Below are 18,303 nucleotides of genomic sequence, written 5' to 3'. Positions count from 1 at the left end.
GGCTGCACAAGACCAAGCCTTAAGAACAAATGCGTGTAAAGCCAGAATTGAGAAGACAGCAACAGAGAGCAAATGCCACCTCTGCAAAGAAGCTGAAGAAACAATGGACCACCTAGTTAGCTGCTGCAATGGCATGACAAAGTAGCAAGAATGGTGCACAATGGAATATCCACAAGAAATACCCTTTGCCTGGAAGCAAGAACTGGTGGGACCACAAAACAGACAAAGTAATAGAAAATGAAGAAGCTCAAGTGCTCTGGGACCTTGGGAGGGACTTGATAGGTGGATAAAAATGCCAGATCCGGTCTAAACATCTATCTGACTGTGCGACCAACAGTAATAATAATAAACAACTGGTAGGGAAAGACCACAAGGGGCAGAGAAATGATAATAGTGATATATCTCCAGATGTTCTTTGGGAATTGTTTTTCATTTTTTGAGAGACGAATATTTCATTTCATTTTATTATTTTATTTTCACATATAACATACCCTTCTAATGGATACAATCATAGGGTTGGAAGGGACCTTGGATGTCTTCTGGTCCTACCCCTTGCCCAGGGCAGGAATCTTCAGACCTTCCCAGACAAATGGATGCCCAACCTTTGTTATATTCAGTGATGGAGCACTCTAGACTACAGGAGGCAGGCTGTCCCACTGGTTAAAAAGTCTATAGTCTGGTAATTATTCCTTATTTCAAGTTTGGATCTCACATTTAATTTATTTATTATTTATAGGCCACCCAACTCCACAAGACTGTGGGCACTTTTCAGTATTAAAAGCAAGAAAATAATAAAACAAAGGGAAACAAAGATCATGCATGTTTGGAAGAAAGAAGACACTAAATTGAATAACATCCTACAGGGGCTTGATATTATCCAACCCACTGTCATAGAGAAGGCGCATTTCCTAGGTCCCATTATGTAGCATTGTTTGATCAAAGGGACCTGAATGACCATGCATTTGATCAGTTATATCTGAAAGTTTGTCCATTTCAATTTTAAAATTAATTTCACTTTAATTTGGGGGACTAGTTAGAATCTTCAGATGGTCATGCAAAGTCTGAATATTGGTTTATGGGCCAGTTCTCTGTCAGGTTCGGTCAGCACGAGGTTTCAGGGAAGCACGGGGCTGCAGGGAAGCTCGCAACCAGACCACGCGGAATCCACCGGCGGTAGCTAGCGGGGAAAAGAGGAACCGAAAGCGCCGCTAATTAACGAGCCACCTGCGGCCAGCTAAACAGGAAAACCGCAGCGGAAGCTTTTAATTACGAACTGATAACGGCGCGAGCAAGCAAGGAACGGGGCCGCAGGGCAGCGAAACAAGATCGCAACGCAGCACAGAACCCGCGGGTCTGCACGTAGCAGGGAGGGGCCAACCCAGCCGGAGGGGGACTGGCAATCAAGGACAATGGACTCTGACCGACCCTGCCATCATGAACGATCAGGGGGACATTGGGGGGCCTAATTGCCCACAGCCGCAACGCGATCACGAGGCGGGAAAAAGCGCGGGAAGGGGGAATATAACAAGTGATGCAATTGTACCAAGCCAGTCCTGGCTTTGCTTGTGACTACTACGTTACGCATGAGTAAACCTTCTTTGTGAACCACACGTGTCACGAGAGTTTCTCTGTCGAACGGGGCAAATCTCACATAAAGCCAGGACTCACCGTCAGCGCTACCCGGTACCACCGAGGAGCGTTTTCTTTCTCAATACAGGCATGACCAGCGACGAGGAATCCGTGGGTCAGCTGGAGCGCGAGGGATCCAGGCTCGCGGAAGGGCGGTCGGAGCCGCCCGGGAGCGACGGGGCAGCGGCCAGGGCCGGGCGCACTCCATCCGAGCGGTGGTCGATGGGCGTGAATCAAGGACCAGACGATTCGGGCGTTACGATGACCCGGGGTTCGGGGTTCCGGGACCGTGAGTGGAGCGAGAAATTCGCCCGACTAGAGGAGAGAGTCGAGCGACGCCTAGACGCCGTGGAGGCGATGCTCCAGACCCTACTGCAGAGAGTGGGGCCACCGGCGGTAAACGAGGAGGCGAGCGACAGGGGGGCGGTCCGACACCCCCGCCGGCACCACCCACGGCGCCCCGGTCGGAGGACCAACGGGCGGCAGACGCCCTGAGACTTCGAGGTATCACTGGGAAGTTCTCAGGGGACCCCGAACAGCTGCCGCACTTTCTGACGCACGTCAGGGGGTTCATGCAGAGGGGTGGTCACCTATTCGCTAGAGACGAGGACAGGGTATCCTACGTGGCCGAGCTGCTAGATGGCCAAGCCGCCAGCTGGGTGATCGGGCTGTACGATGCCAACGCGGCGGAACTACGGAGTTTCCCGGACTTCATGCAGGCGCTCCGGGACAGATTCGAGGACACATTGAGCGCCAAGCGGGCGGAGGACGACATCCTACAATTCAGGCAGCGGGGCAAATCGGTATCGGAATATGCCCTGGAGTTCCGGAGGTTGGCCGAGAAGCTCGCGGACTGGCCGGAGTCCCTGAAGGTGAAGTATTTTAAGAGGGGACTCAACCCAGAGATCCTGGAACGGGCACTGGGGCGGGACGACCCGGCCACAGTGAAGGATTGGATCTGGCTGGCCGGAACGGCGGAATCGGCGTGGCGGCAGATCCAACAGAGCACAAGACGACGGGACCAGACGAGGGACCGGCCGAGGGAGAGGAGCCCCGAGGAGAGACGGAGCGGTCGACGGCAGTCCACCGGGAGGCGAGAGGCGACCAGAGCCCCGAATCTGTGTTTCCGATGCGGAGGCAGAGGCCACCGAGCGGCGCAGTGCCCGACGGAGCGGGAAGGCGCCCCACCACGGCCCGAAGTCAAAACCCCGCGTGCGAACGGGAAAAGGACCGGTGACCGACCGCGGAAGGGGGCAGTGGCGGCGGTGACCGAGAAAGGACGCGGGGGGTGGTCGACCCCGGAGACAGCATCCTCTGGAGAGGACTCGGAGCCGGCGGGAAACGAGGCGCGCTCGCACTGAACGGCGTCCCAGTGCGAGCAGGGGAGTCGAGGCGCGCGGACCCAATAGGAGACGAGGACTGCCCACCGTTCCGGGTGAGGATACACGTCCGGGGGGTGAGATCCGGAGGGGAGGCGCAGCTACGGGCGCTACTGGACTCGGGCTGCACCCACTGCTTGATGCACCCAGCGGTGGTCTTGGGGCTCGGGCTACAGCTGAGGCGCCTCCGGGAGCCCATTTCATTCAGCCAGTTAGATGGCACGCTGGCAGGGGGGGGACCAGCTCAGTATTACACCGAGCCGGTCCAGATGACGATCGGGAGTCACCGGGAAGAACTGAGGTTCGTGGTGGTCCCGGTGGCCGACTACGCGGTGGTACTCGGCTTGGCGTGGCTGCGGCGGCGGAACCCACGAGTCGACTGGACGGCAGAGGCAGTGCGGTTCGGGGTCGACAGACCGGCGAGGGGCGAGAGCAGAGGGGACCGAGCCGTGGAGACGGAGGCAGCCGCAACCACCGGCGGACAAGCGGAGGGTCCGGGACACCGGGAGACGGGGCGAGAGCAGATGGGGCCCGAGACCCGGGCGGCGACAGCAACAGCAGCAGCAGCAGCAGCAGCGCCGGGACCCCGGAGACCCGCCACGATCCCGAGGCGAGGGAGGCAGCGGCGACTGGCGAGGCAACCGCAAAGCGAGGGGCCGGACCCGGGAACCCCCGACGGGCGGCGGAATCCCGAGGCAGTATCGAGACCTGGCGGCAGCGTTCGGGGAGAAGGAGTCTGACCAGCTCCCACCACACCGGCCCAGTGATTGCGCCATCGAGCTAGAGCCAGGAGCGACCCTGCCTAAGCCGACAATGTACTCCCTGTCGAGGAGGGAGATGGGAGCCCTGCGCGAGTTCATAGACAAGAACCTAGCACGGGGATTCATCCAACCCGCGAAGTCACCATTAGCGGCCCCGGTGTTATTCCGGGAGAAGAAGGACGGCTCGCTCCGTATGTGCGTAGACTACCGGGGGCTGAACGCAATCAGCACGGAGTACAAATACCCCCTCCCCTGATGAAGGACTTGATGTCGCATCTGTCGAAGGGGAGGGTGTTCACAAAACTGGACTTGCGCGAAGCCTACTTCAGAGTTAGGATCCGCGCAAAAGATGAGTGGAAGACGGCGTTCAACACCCCGCTCGGAAGCTACCAGTTTTCCGTGATGCCGTTCGGATTAAAAGGGGCCCCGGGGGTATTTATGCAGCTAATTAATGAGGTGCTGCACGACCTACTCTACCGGGGCGTCCTGGTCTACCTGGACGACATCCTCATCTACACCGAGACCCTGGCGGAGCACGTGAGCCTGGTGCGCACGGTGCTCCAGAGACTGCTGAAGGCACAGCTGTACGCAAAGCTCTCGAAATGCGAGTTCCATCGAGAGCAACTAGACTACCTCGGCTACCGAATATCCAGCCGGGGAATTGAGATGGACCCGGCGAAAGTAAGGGATGTCCTGGGCTGGGAAGCGCCGCGAACCCGGAGGCAACTCCAAAGCTTCCTAGGGTTTGCGAACTTCTATCGTCAGTTCATCCCGAACTTCGCCCAAATCGCCCTTCCCCTAACCGACCTGCTAAAAACCAAGGGCACTGGGAAACCCCCAAGCCCAGCATGGCACTCGCGTGGACTGCAGAATGCCAGGGGGCGTTTGAGGAACTAAAACAGCGGTTCACCGCGGAGCCGATCCTGCGCCATCCCGACCCAGACCGGCGGTTTATAATCCAAGTGGATGCATCAGACGTGGCAACGGGAGCAGTCCTGCTCCAACCCAGCCCGGAAGGGGCCATCCACCCGTGCGCCTACGCCTCCCGCAAATTCACCGAGACGGAGAGGAGGTGGATGGAGTGGGAGAAAGAGGCGTACGCGGTCAAGTGGGCGCTGGCCACGTGGAGGCATCTACTGGAGGGGGCAACTGAACCGTTCGAGGTGTGGACGGACCATAAGAACCTCGAGGCCCTGAAGACCCCGCGTAAGCTATCCCCCAAACAGGCACGGTGGTCCCAATACTTCGGGAGGTTCAGGTTCACACTGAAACACATCCCCGGGAAGCGCAACTTCTTAGCGGATGGACTGTCTCGCATGCCCCAACACGCCAGCCTACGGGAGGAGATCGTGGACTCCGTCATCCCCGCCAGCAGGCTGGCTGCAAAGGCGGTGACCCGAAGCCAGACCAAGGGGGAGCGACGGGACGCGGCGTCTGAAGTAAGGCAAGGGTTCGCGGAGGCAGCGGAGCGGGACGGCTGGCTCAAGCAGAACCGAGAGGCGCTAACCGGCCAAGAGGGGTTGTGGTGGCACGAAGGAAAGCTGTACGTGCCCGAGGGTTGCCGACGGGAGGTCATGGAGAGAGCCCACGACAGCCGGAGCGCGGGGCATTACGGCTTCGTAAAGACACTCCACTTAATCCGGCGGCAGTTTTGGTGGCCCACGCTCCGGAAGGACGTGGAGGCGTACTCGGGGGTTGCCCGGTGTGCGCAACGGCGAAAGGAGCCAAAGGCAAACCTAGAGGCCTACTCCAGCCGGTAGCGGAACCCGACGGCCCTTGGCAAGAGGTCGCCATGGACTTCATAGTGGAGCTCCCGGAGAGTAAGGGGAAGACCGCCATTTGGGTGGTCACGGACTTATTCTCCAAACAAGCGCACTTTGTAGCGTGCCGGCGAGTCCCCACGGCCGAGGGGCTGGCGAAACTGTTCGTGCAACATGTCTACCGACTCCACGGCGCACCTCGACGTATCGTCAGCGATCGGGGCGGCAACTTCATCGCGCGGTTCTGGCGGGAGTTCCTGAAGCGGGTGGGGACGAAACAAGCCCTATCCTCCGCGGCGCACCCGCAGACGGACGGAGCCACAGAACGCCTGAACGGGGGGCTCGAACAGTACCTGCGCTGCTACGTGGGGCACCAACAGGGCGATTGGGCGGAGCTACTACCATTCGCGGAGGTGGCATACAACAACGCCGTCCACAAGAGCACCGGGTTCTCTCCGTTCAAAGTAGCCACCGGGAGAGAATTCGTCCCCATGCCGGAGCTGCCTCAGCCGGAATCCCAGATCAACTCCCTGGACGCCTGGTTCGCCCAAATCGACGAGACCCGGCGAGCGGCGCACGCGGCATTGCAAAGAGCCAAAGCCGACTACAAGAAGCACGCGGACCGCAAGAGGCTCCCCGAGGAGAAGTGGAAAGTGGGGGACCAGGTGTATCTGTCAACCAAAAACCTAAAGACGCACCAGGCATCGAAAAAACTCAGCCCGAGGTTTGTGGGGCCGTTCCCCATTTCGGAGATCATCAATCCGGTGACCGTCAGGCTGACGCTCCCGAAAAGCCTCGGGAAGATCCACCCGGTGTTCCATTGCAGCCTGCTAAAGTTGCACCAGCCGGGGAACGCCTGGCACAAGGCGGAGGGAGTACCACCCCCATCATGGTCGGGGGAGCAGCATTTCGAAATCAACCGGATACTGGACGCCCGGAGGCACAAGGGGCAGACCCAGCTCCTAGTGCAATGGAAACATTTCCCCAAGTCCCACAGCGAATGGGTGAGTAAAGCCCACATAAGGGCGCCGGACCTAGTGCGGGACTTTTACAGTAAATACCCCGGGAAGCCGAAATAGGACCGAGGGGGGGAGTTGTCGTCAGGGGGGCGGCATGTCAGGTTCGGTCAGCACGAGGTTTCAGGGAAGCACGGGGCTGCAGGGAAGCTCGCAACCAGACCACGCGGAATCCACCGGCGGTAGCTAGCGGGGAAAAGAGGAACCGAAAGCGCCGCTAATTAACGAGCCACCTGCGGCCAGCTAAACAGGAAAACCGCAGCGGAAGCTTTTAATTACGAACTGATAACGGCGCGAGCAAGCAAGGAACGGGGCCGCAGGGCAGCGAAACAAGATCGCAACGCAGCACAGAACCCGCGGGTCTGCACGTAGCAGGGAGGGGCCAACCCAGCCGGAGGGGGACTGGCAATCAAGGACAATGGACTCTGACCGACCCTGCCATCATGAACGATCAGGGGGGACATTGGGGGGCCTAATTGCCCACAGCCGCAACGCGATCACGAGGCGGGAAAAAGCGCGGGAAGGGGGGAATATAACAAGTGATGCAATTGTACCAAGCCAGTCCTGGCTTTGCTTGTGACTACTACGTTACGTATGAGTAAACCTTCTTTGTGAACCACACGTGTCACGAGAGTTTCTCTGTCGAACGGGGCAAATCTCACATTCTCAACAGTTGTCAGTAATGATGAGATGGTTTACATTAAGTAAACAACTGAGAACCACTGTTCTAAACCAGTGACTCTTCAAATGCTGGATCTCATCCCCAGCACCAGTGCAGTTCACCAACATTGGTGGGCCATGTGTTCCCCTTCCTTACCCATCACTATTAAAATGTGGACACAGTATATAGCTAATGTGAATGCTACTACTTCTGGATGGGTTTAAAAATGGATTTGAAAAAAAATGCAAGAAAATTAGTAACTGATGATAATTTAAATGAAGCCTATATTCATATTCATTTTTTAAAATAATCTTTGATGATTTGAGTTGTCTCAACATTAGAGTGCTGATTCTCTAGTCAAAACTGTATAAATGCCAGTTTACCAAAATAATATATTATGTATTATGTATGTCTTATAACAATAAAACAATTTTTAAATTAAAAAAGGACAACATTCTAAATAAAGAACTACAAATTCACTAACACACACACACACACACACACACAAAGGAATGTTTACCTCAATCTGAAGGATTAAAATAGTGATTAGTAGTTGCAAGGGAAATGCTGGTGAATTTGGTACTTTTGAAAAATCATCTACCATTGTAAAACAGCCCAAATTCTGTTTGTTCAACCATCCTGGCTGATTGGCAGAAACATGGCCTGCTTGTGGGGAATGTTTAGTAGCCAGCTGTAGGGCAGTAGGATGAAAATGATTTGGAGGCTTTGAGGAGAAAAAAACACTGTTGGGAAATGCCCTCAGTTCATATACTATTCTAGGCAATGATATGATGCGTGATTTTGGCTTGGTGAAATGATGGACAAATTATGGTCTGCATATCCCCAGCTTCATTTGTGCTGCCCTCAAACCATCCTAGATCATATCATTAAATTTGAGGGGCAAATTCCTGAAATTCAGCATGGTAGTTTTTCCCATTTTAAGAAGAAAATAAGTGGGAAAATGTACACGAAAAGGCAAAAGTATATTTCATCTCCCAACCAACCCCACGTACCTTCTCAGTTCAAGTACTTTGACCACAGAAGAAATAGCAGGCAAAGTGACCTAATTAAAAAAATAAAGGAAAGAACTTTCCTCATCACCATATGAAGTCAATTATAAGATTATGAACTCTGCCCTCTCATAAAGAAAGCCATTTACAGTTTGAATCTTCAGGCAAAAAGGAAGGATTGTGTTGTTTTCAGTACCTGTGAAATGTTCCTTAGCAGCTTCAACCATACCAATGGTTGCTACTATGTGGTTTTCTTCAAAACTTGTAATGCCTTAGAGAATGTAGCCATACCCATAGGAGGATTAAAGCTTGAGAAGAGGCCTGAGATACTCTGCTGGCATTTTAAAAAATCCAACAACAAAAAAATATATATTCATAATTGGATAAATATTTGTGAATGTTATGAGAAGTACCAGACTAAACAGACCACATTATGGTTTAGCCTATTTTAACTAGCTCATCAGGACAATCATGAGTGTGCCTCACCTAAATATTGCTTATTAATGTCACTATCTATACATAACCCTGTTTCATCTCTTCTTTTACCATTTCTCACCCCATTGAGTGACAGCTCTACAGTATATCTAGATAACCTTCCTTTCTTCAGATTATACATGGACTGTGATTCATAAAACCATCTGTAGCCTGTGATTCGTAAAAGCTTTTGCCATAACAAAACTGATAGTTTTTAAGGTGAAACATGATTCGTTCTTGATCTTGTCAGAACAGATTAACATGGCTACCCCTTTGGAAATTTAAAAAAGGGTAGATCTTGCTGAGATGGATAAATCAACTTCTTTGATTAGAGAAAAGGCACTGTCTACATTTATTGGTGACTGGAAACCTCTTATGAACTTTTTGCATAAAAATGAAAAAAATGAACTTGTGATTTATGGCTTTGATGATTAGACAGGACAGATTATAGAAAGAAGAGAGTTATGATGTAACTTGAGAGAGGTTAAAATACAATTGTACTTATAAGCGCTGTGAAGAATATTGGAAGGTACTTCTTTGTGTCTTTTTTCTTTCTTTTCTATTTTTCTTCAACTTTTTAAACATTTTTTTGCACTTTTTGGTTTCTCTTTGCTTTCTTGCTTTCTCTTCCTTACTTTATATTAGTTTGTATTCGTTTTTATCTTCTTTTTTAAAAGTTTCAATAAAAATCATATATATATATATATCACTGTTTTTTTATATTTTCTTTTATATATATATATATATATATATATATATATATATATATATAAAAGAAAATGTAAAAAACAGTGATTTCTAATTTTTAGGCATATGAAATTTTATGTGGAGCTGTTGGCAGTGCTGGCAAGGCATGTCAAACAAAATAACTTCTCAGTTTTTCACATTTATGCATATGGATTTCAAGGCTTTTAGGTAAAGACCAAATTGTTTGAAAAGAATAGGCATACTGTAGAAAGGAAGTTTGGTGTTGATGTCAGCAGCACCTATTATATGGTTTTGCAGCAAAAAATATTTTGATAATTATCTAAGGGCAACCTAAGCAGAACTGTTGAAGGAATAAATAATACAAGACTTCAGCACAGGAAATAAAGAGACAGCTGAGCCAACAGACCAGTTCTAGAAAACAGCCCTTTAAGGCTTGGCCTCCATGCCTTGAAGAAAGATTGAGCGAAATAACTCCTTGTTTATTCAGGTTTCATTTTTATTAAACAACTAAATGGAGAACCAGTTGGTTCCTATAAAAGCATTGTATAATCATGAAGGAGAAAAACAAAGAATCTAGCCACCAATTGCTTAGAAAAGATGAAAGTTTAGGTGATCTGGAAGATGGAGCTCAAACTCCTAGCTCCTCATCTTGGCCAGCATGTGTTCCTTGATGGTGATACCCTCAGCGCTGCCAGCAGCTGTTGAATTTTGCCCTTGAGGGCACCAGTGCAAAAGGAGACACACCAGTTGGAGTTTAGAGAAGAAAGAGAGAAAAAGAATTAGGTTGAAGTGTGCAGATCTGAAGAGAGTTGATCTTGTTTTCTTGATTCTTACCCATGATACCAAAGATTGGCAGTGAACTTTTTGTCTTTAAAGATGAAAAGCTAAGGAGAGAAGTGACATGAATCATACATCTTGGTGATGCAACTAATAGAAAGAAAAAGCTTCAGAAAAGAAGCTTGCCTTCAACCACGTGTTGCCAAACTGGCTCTACCAGGAGATGAATAATGCTTAGGCAGCAGTTGGCAACATAGTGTCTTTAGTGCCAGAGCATCTGGACTTCCAAAAATAGCAGCATAAAGCCATAAAATTAACCACAATGTTTTCTTTAAATTTAAAATTTGTTATAGCAACCTACATGGAGACTCTACCCAGAGAAAATACTGAATGAAGAATCACAAGGTATCATCTGCATAGATCACCAGTTTTGAGCTACTATATTGTTTTATCAAAAACAAAAAATAAAAACCCAACCCAATCAGCCAACTAACCAAATAAACAACCCTCGCCCCCCCCCCCCAAAAACCAAGTTACTGATTTCTTGACCACATTTTTTCTTAGAAAGGGACTTTATGCTGAAATCAGCCCAGGAAAGTGGTTTCCATCACATCAGTTCAGATGAGATAAACTCTCCCTTGAGTTTTTTGCAATCTCATTCACCAATCACACTAAGTGAATAATATTTGATAAAAAGATAAAAAGTTATGGTGTGGTTTATCTGAGCTTGGCACCCAGCCTTTGAAAATGCAAGTGTCCCTCTCCAGAAATCTGTACCACTGATATTTCTTATTTTTTAAAAGGACTGCTTCTCACTATGCTTAGTTTGCCTATTTATAAATGCAACCCTATATTTACTTATAGTAATTTATTAATAAAATACCTTAACAATAAAATATTTAAAACTAATCAACCACAACAACCCAGCCTCCAAGTAAATTAACTATCAAGACAACAGCTATTAAATCATGAAGCCAAAGAAAACATGAGCTGAATAGATTTTACTTTATTTTTACCAATACTTGCTTAAAAGTCATGAGTGACTGAGAGAGGAATTCCAAAGAGGTGGAAATGCCACTAAGAATGCTGGGCCAATCTGATGGTTCTGCAAGGCCTCTGTGATTGAACTCAAGGCCTGGGCAAATTTATGTTGGTGCAGATGGTAAAGTGTTGTGCAGTGGTTAAGGTGTTAGACAAGGAAGTTCACTGGATGACTTGACCCATCAGTATTTCTCAGCCCAACTTTACTTAGAGTAATCATGGTGAGGAAAAATTGCAGATGGGGATGTTATGTACACCCCCTTGAACCTCTGAAGTAAAGACAGGATGTAATTGTAATAAATCAATAAAATAAACCATATAAAGATTAAGAATAAAAAAGACATTCATATTGTACCTGGAAAAAAGATCAAGCACAACCTGTGCAACCGATGCACACTTGATATATTGTGATCTAAATGTTTGATTTTCACAAGCTTTAGGATAGAAGAAGAAAGATTCCCAAAGAGATCAGTTTTACAAGTACCCATCAATTCTACAACAAGTACCCATCATGGGCTTATCTCCAAAGGAGATGAGTCTGCCTACCGGGATGAGGTGGACCGGTTGCTTTCGTGGTGCGGAGACAATAATTTGGCTCTTAATATCAGTAAGACCAAGGAGCTTATAGTGGACTATAGGAGGAATAGATTAGATGTCCAGCCCCTGGTTATCAATGGAGACCGAGTGGAACAGGTGGCCAGTTTTAAGTTTCTCGGTGTTACTATAAAGGAGGACTTGACCTGGGGCACTCATATTGCAGCCTTGGTTAAGAGGGCCCAGCAGAGATTATACTACCTGAGACTTCTCAGGAAACAACAACTGAATGAAAAACTGCTGGTGACCTTCTACCGCTGTACCATTGAGAGCATTTTGACCTACTGCACCTGTGTATGGTTTGCTAACTGCACAGTGGCAGATAGGAAAGCGCTCCAGAGGGTTACCATCACTGCCCAGAGGATCATTGGTTGCCCTCTCCCCTCTTTGGAAGAACTTTATAGTTCCTGCTGCCTTAAGAAGGCTCAAAACATTCTTAAGGATCCATCCCACCCGGGACATTCTTTTTTTGAATTATTACCATCTGGCAGATGGTACAGGATAATGAAAACAAGGACCAATAGGCTGAAGAATAGCTTCTATCTTAGAGCTGCAACTGTACTGAATTCTATCGTATAGTGCACTATTAATGCAGCATCAGGGGTTGTGCAATATGGAATGTGAAGGTTGTGTTATATGTGTTTATGTGTGTTATGTGTTTTATGTGTTCTATGGTTTTTATATTTTTAAAGCTGCACTGGGGTGGCATTTAATTTCGTTGTACAAGTAGTACAATGACAATAAATATTTCTATTCTATTCTATTCTATTCATTAAGACATTCATCTCTCATGCTTATGACATTCCTTATAGTAGCCCATTGTCTGTCAGTAGTACTCATATCATCCTAACTGTAACGTGTACCAATTTCTCAAGCATGCATATGAATGACAAAACAGAAGAAAACCAAACAAAACCAAACAAAACCAAAAAAACAAAACTCAGTAATAATCTACCACTTTATTGTTAAATAAAATCTTGAACTGAACTAAGACCTGTGGCTAAACAAGCATGCTTCTGAGCCTATTTTACTTGTTTTTTCAGCAGATATATCTTCCTGGATTTGGAAGATTCTGAAAGCAAGGGAGGTGTTCAGCTGATGTCCTCAAACACCCTTCTTGCTCACATCAAAGGACTATTTATTACTGAAGAGTCTCTTCAGGGCAGCCTTTACCTCCTTATTCCTCAAAGTGTAGATGAGGGGGTTGCAAAGGGGAATGATGACTGTGTAGAGGAGGGAAAGTAGCTTGTCAACTTTAATGGAGTCTGTGGTTTTGGGACGGAGATATACCAACATTCCAGAGCCATAGAAAAGACTGACCACAATCACATGAGATGAACAAGTGGAAAAAGCCTTCTGACGCCCTGTGGCTGATGGCATGTGTAGTATAGTCCTGGTGATGTATACATAGGAGGTCAAGATGAGAACAAATGGAGCCAACACAAAGATGACATCCTCAGTATAGATTACCAACTCGTTGGTATAGAGATCAGCACAAGCCAGACTGAGGACTGGTGGGATGTCACAGAAGAAGTGGTCCATCTTATTAGGGCCACAGAAGGGGAGGGAGAAGATGAGTCCAATTTGTACCAACTGCATTGGGAGGCTGAGAACGAAAGAACCAGACACCAATCCTAGGAGCATCCTTTGATTCATTATGGTCATATAGTGCAGGGGCAGGCAGATAGCAAGATAGCGATCATAGGCCATGGCAGCTAGTAAGAAACACTCAGCACCACCCAGGAAAAGCAGGAAGAACATTTGGGAGGCACAGGCTTCCAAGGATATGGAGTGGTCTCCCGTGGCCAGGCTGGCTATCATCCTGGGAAGAGTGACTGAAATGTAACATACCTCAAGCCCTGATAAACTTCTCAGAAAAAAGTACATAGGTGTATGGAGGGCAGGATCCTGCATTGTCACTACCACAATGAGGCCATTGCCTAGGAGAACAGTCAGATAGATAGCAAGAAAGGCAGTGAAAAGCAGCACAGGATGCTCATGAAACCCCAGTAAGACAAACTCATTTACGGCACTTTGGTTCTCCCAGGGTCTGGCCAGCTCAACATTCATCTAGAAAAGAAGAAAGGAAGGTGAAAAGGATGGACTTCAGGGAGTGTGACTACTTATCTAACTACTGACTTAATCAAAACTCTGTAGGCTAGCCTTCCAAAACCTGATATTTTCAGATGTGCCAGACTGGAACTCCCAAAATTTATCTCACCGTTCTTGGAGTTTCAGTCCAACATATCTGGAGGCAGCAAGTTGTGAAAGACTGTTCTAGCTCCCCTCACTCCTCCAAGATGCTTTCTTATGAAACTCAGGTTGCCTGTGAAATTGATTCACCAGCATATTTAATTGGAAATTGCTTTCAGAGGCTAAATCAAATAAAATTGTATGGCACCTTACAAAATCTAGCCTGACTATAACATTTTTCCCCTCAGGAAAGAAAGCAAGAAGGAATGTTGGTCGGAATATAGTAAAAATATAGAAGTGAAGTTTCAATAAAGTCAGGTTCTTAACCTTTAAAATTTTGTAGTTTTTAAATAGATATCAGTATCCTGAATCAAGCAAAATGCCAGGCATTCTTTATTGTTAGGATCCCTGGAGCTTTTAATAAAAATTGGCATCCTTTCTTAAATCTTATCTGTAACCTTGATAAGTTATTGTTGTTAGGTAAGGGTTTCAGGATGGTATGTTTATGTTCTGCAAATATTCCTCTTAACTTTGCCTGAAAATAGCACCACAGAATTTAACAGAACTGTGTATAGTTTGAACAGGAAGATCTTCCTGAGCCTTTTAACTTCCTCAACGGGTCCTTTTTAAACTGGAAAAAAAAGTATTGTAAAACCATCCTGTTGTATACGAAAAATTAAGCCATAATGATAATGTACATATCTCAGCTATGCATTTTTCCAGAATATAGGGTTCCATTAATGAATCATTTTTAAAACAACAATCCAGAGTCCACCTACGTCCTCTTCTTCCTATCTAGTATCCCTGCTGTTTACTTACTTTCAGATTTGGTGCTGTACCATAAATCTTGGCAGCAAACAACATCAATAGTTGGAAGTGGACAAAATTCAGTGAACCTCCTTGGATGAGTTATGGAAGTACACCACACATACTGATCTTCAGGATGGTCCAGTGGGTTCATTTCTTAGGTACCTTCCTTTGAGGTTTTTATTGTTTAATTTTCTTCCTCATCCATGGAATTTTATAGGGTTTAGAAGTCATCACTGCTTTCCATTGGCAAAGCTTCAGTGTTTTCTCTGCTTCTTTTTAACTATTGAAAAACTTTAAAGAAAAAAAGATAGAAAACTAGAGCATATCTTTTGATTGATAGTACTAGGAGCTACTCAGCTGGAATCATCCTTGGCCTCAGTACTTGGAGTCTCTGGAATCAAACAATTTTTCAGATTGGATGAAATAATTTGCCCAGTTCAGTTATCTGTGATATATATCTCCAAGGAATCTGCCACAAATTGTCTGCCATGTGTATCTCCAAGGAAACATCTAACTTGTATCTATGCATTTGAGTTAATATTGTCTACAATTACAAACACTTTTAAAAAGCAGTAAGTCCAGGAATTATTCTGCTTAACAATATTCCAGGCTCCCCCCCGCCTTTCTCCTTTTCTTCCTTTAATCATTTTTTTATTCTCATCTTGATTAATATTTTTGAGGTCACACTATATTGTTATCTATACTTTTTTCTATTAATTTAATAAATAGTAATGAAAATATAAATATGAACCTTGCTTAGAAGTGACCCCATACAACTAGATATATTATTAACCATGTGCTGCACAAATGCTCTTTTTGTATACAGTGAAATATTTATTTTCTCTTACGTGATGTTTCTTTCAAGTCATTCACTGATAAAATCATTCAGAACAAGAAAGTGGGAATGCCTGAATCCTTAAATAAGACTAGAATAATAGTTAATATGTGGCTAGCTTGAGCCTTATGCAGTCAGTTTAAGAGCAGTATGGTTATTGCTCATAACATTGGTTTTGCTGCAGTACCATTAGGCCAATACAAGTAGTCCTTGGTTAACAATGGCAATTGGGACAGGAATTTCTGTCGCTAAGTGATGCAGTCATAAAGTGTGATGTTATGTGACCATGTTTCTTAGCAAGGGTAGTTCCGGCATTTTCTGGTTGCCGTTGGTAAGTGAATCCCACACTGTCATTAAGCGAGGACATCACGTGGTTCCCATTTGTGACCTCCTGCCAACTTCCTCATTGACTTTGCTTCTAGGAAGCCAGTAAAGAAAATCACAAATGGCGAAAATGTGACTGTGGGATGCTGCAATCTTGCAATCATGTGACCGCAGGGATGCTGCAGTGGCCAGAACTTCTAGGAGTGGTCATAAGTACCCCTCATTCAGTGCCATCTCAAGTTTGAATGGTCACTGAATGAATGGCCATTAAGCGAGGACCACTTGTAATCCCCTCTGTTTCAGAAATTCTGATTCGATCTCATGGATCTTTGCACTTCTCCTCTCCTCCCCTTACTGTTATACACCACGTATTTTCTAAAAGCATCAATCTGTTTAGGTTCCTATTACAAATGTTTTGAGGATGAACTTTTACAACCCCTCCAAAATATGATTAATTCTGTACTAAAGGGAGGAAAGATGCCAGAGACATGGAAAGAGGCTAATATAGCATTAATACCTAAAAGGGGGCAAGATATAACTCTAACAAGAAATTATAGACCAATATCACTATTGAATGATTATAAGTTATTCACAATTTTAGCAGACAGACTGAAAATAATTTTGCGAGAATTTGTTCATGAAGATCAATGTGGATTTTTACCTAAAAGACAGTTAAAGGACAATGTCAGAATGGTGTTGGACATACCAGAATACTTGGAACAGCATAATGAAAAACGAGCAGCGTTAATGTTTTTAGATGCAGAGAAAGCTTTTGACAATTTAAATTGGCCTTTTTAATATAAAGCTTTGGAAGATACAAATTTTGGAGAGAATTTAATAAAATAGGTAAACTTGACTTAAACCCCACAGAAAGCACAAATTATTGTTAATGGAGATCTAACAAAATCTTGTGAGATACAAAAACGAACAAGACAAGGTTGCCCATTATCCTCTCTTTTGTTTATTTTGGTTCTTGAAGTTTCGAATAGAGATATAAGGCAAGATGGGTGTAAAAATTAAAAAAAGAGACTTATAAGTGGAGAGCTTTTTCAGATGATGTGGTGCTAGTTTTGGAAGATCCTTTAAAGGGGATTGAACTACTAATGGGAGAACTAAAAGAATTTGGTGCATTAGCTGGTTTTAAGATTAACAAATAGAAGACAAAGATGTTAACAAAAATATGAAGACACAAAATTAAACAGAATTGTTGAACAAAACTGGTTTTAATATTGAGAAAAAGGTAAAATATTTGGGTTTTTATTTGACAAATATAAATTGTATGTTATTTCAAAATAATTATGTTAAGATATGGAATGAAGTTAAAAATATATGTTAAGATAAGAAAACTTACAATTGTCATTGTTGGGGAGAATTTCTGTGATAAAGATGAATGTTTTGCCTAGAATGTTATTTTTGTTTCAGATAATACCTGTTTTGACAACTGATGTACCAATTAAACAATGGCAGAAAGACATATCTAAATTTGTGTGGCAGGGGAAAAAACCACGAATCAAATAAAAGCTGCTACAAGATGCTAAAGAAAGAGGAGGTTTGGATCTACCTGATTTGAAATTATATTTTACACCTTGTTGTTTAGTTTGGATGAAAGAATGGGTGATACTGAGAAATAGAAGATTACTGGAGTTAAGACATGATTTGAGGTTTGGGTGGCATGGTTATCTATGGTATGATAAAGCTAAGGTTAATGTAGATTTCAAAAATCACTTTGTTAGACGTGCCATCTTGAGAACATGGAATAGATATAAACCCAGGTTGTCTCCGAAAATATCCGTGTGGCTTTCACCACAAGAAGCATATTACGTATAGAAGAGAAATGATAACTAAACACAAATGGTTAACTTATGGTGACATATTAGAATTTTTCCAGGGAGAATTCAAAATAAAATCAAGAGAAGATTTCACATTAGAAGGATATATGTGTCAATGGTTTTCCTATCTACAATTATTAGAAAGATTTAAAGAAGGCAAAAGGACTTTTGGTTTTGAACGTTATAAGTCTGAATTTGAAACAGAATTATGTACAAGTGATATGTTATTGTTAAAATGTATAAACTTTTATTGAAATTTGAAACAGAAGATAAACAAGTGAAATAATGCATGATTAAATGGGCTAAAATTTTGGTTACAACATGCAAATGGAACAATGGGAAAATATGTGGATGAAAGGACTGAAATTTACATTATGTTATAATCTTAAAGAAAATTTTTATAAAATGATGTATTGTTGGTATTTGTCACTGGAAAAATTGTCTAAAATGTATAAAGGTACTTTGAATTTATGCTGGAAGTGTGAACAACAATAGGGGACTT

The 18,303-nt window shown here is 45.1% G+C and overlaps 1 protein-coding gene across 2 annotated transcripts; it reads right to left on the bottom strand.

Annotated features, from left to right (window-relative positions):
* Nucleotides 1–12,944: 12,944 nt before the first annotated feature.
* Nucleotides 12,945–17,332, bottom strand: LOC103062608 (olfactory receptor 10A7-like). 2 transcript variants are annotated; one of them, XM_088142547.1, is made up of 2 exons: nucleotides 17,324–17,332; nucleotides 12,945–13,850 (listed from the first exon to the last, which is right to left on the bottom strand). In XM_088142547.1, exons 1-2 carry the CDS (start codon nucleotides 17,330–17,332, stop codon nucleotides 12,945–12,947), a joined length of 915 nt encoding a protein of 304 aa, XP_087998673.1. The 2 variants fall into 2 exon arrangements, with proteins under 2 accessions (XP_087998673.1, XP_007444766.4); XM_007444704.4 differs by lacking the exon at nucleotides 17,324–17,332 and having other exon boundaries at nucleotides 12,945–13,880.
* Between the last annotated feature and the right edge of the window lie 971 nt (nucleotides 17,333–18,303).

This window comes from Python bivittatus, unplaced genomic scaffold, assembly GCF_059951505.1.
Source record: "Python bivittatus isolate LINGU-HERP-01145 unplaced genomic scaffold, Pbiv_v1 ctg000440_np1212, whole genome shotgun sequence".
NCBI classification, from domain to species: Eukaryota; Metazoa; Chordata; class Lepidosauria; order Squamata; family Pythonidae; genus Python; species Python bivittatus.
This window is presented reverse-complemented; position numbering and strand designations above follow the sequence as displayed.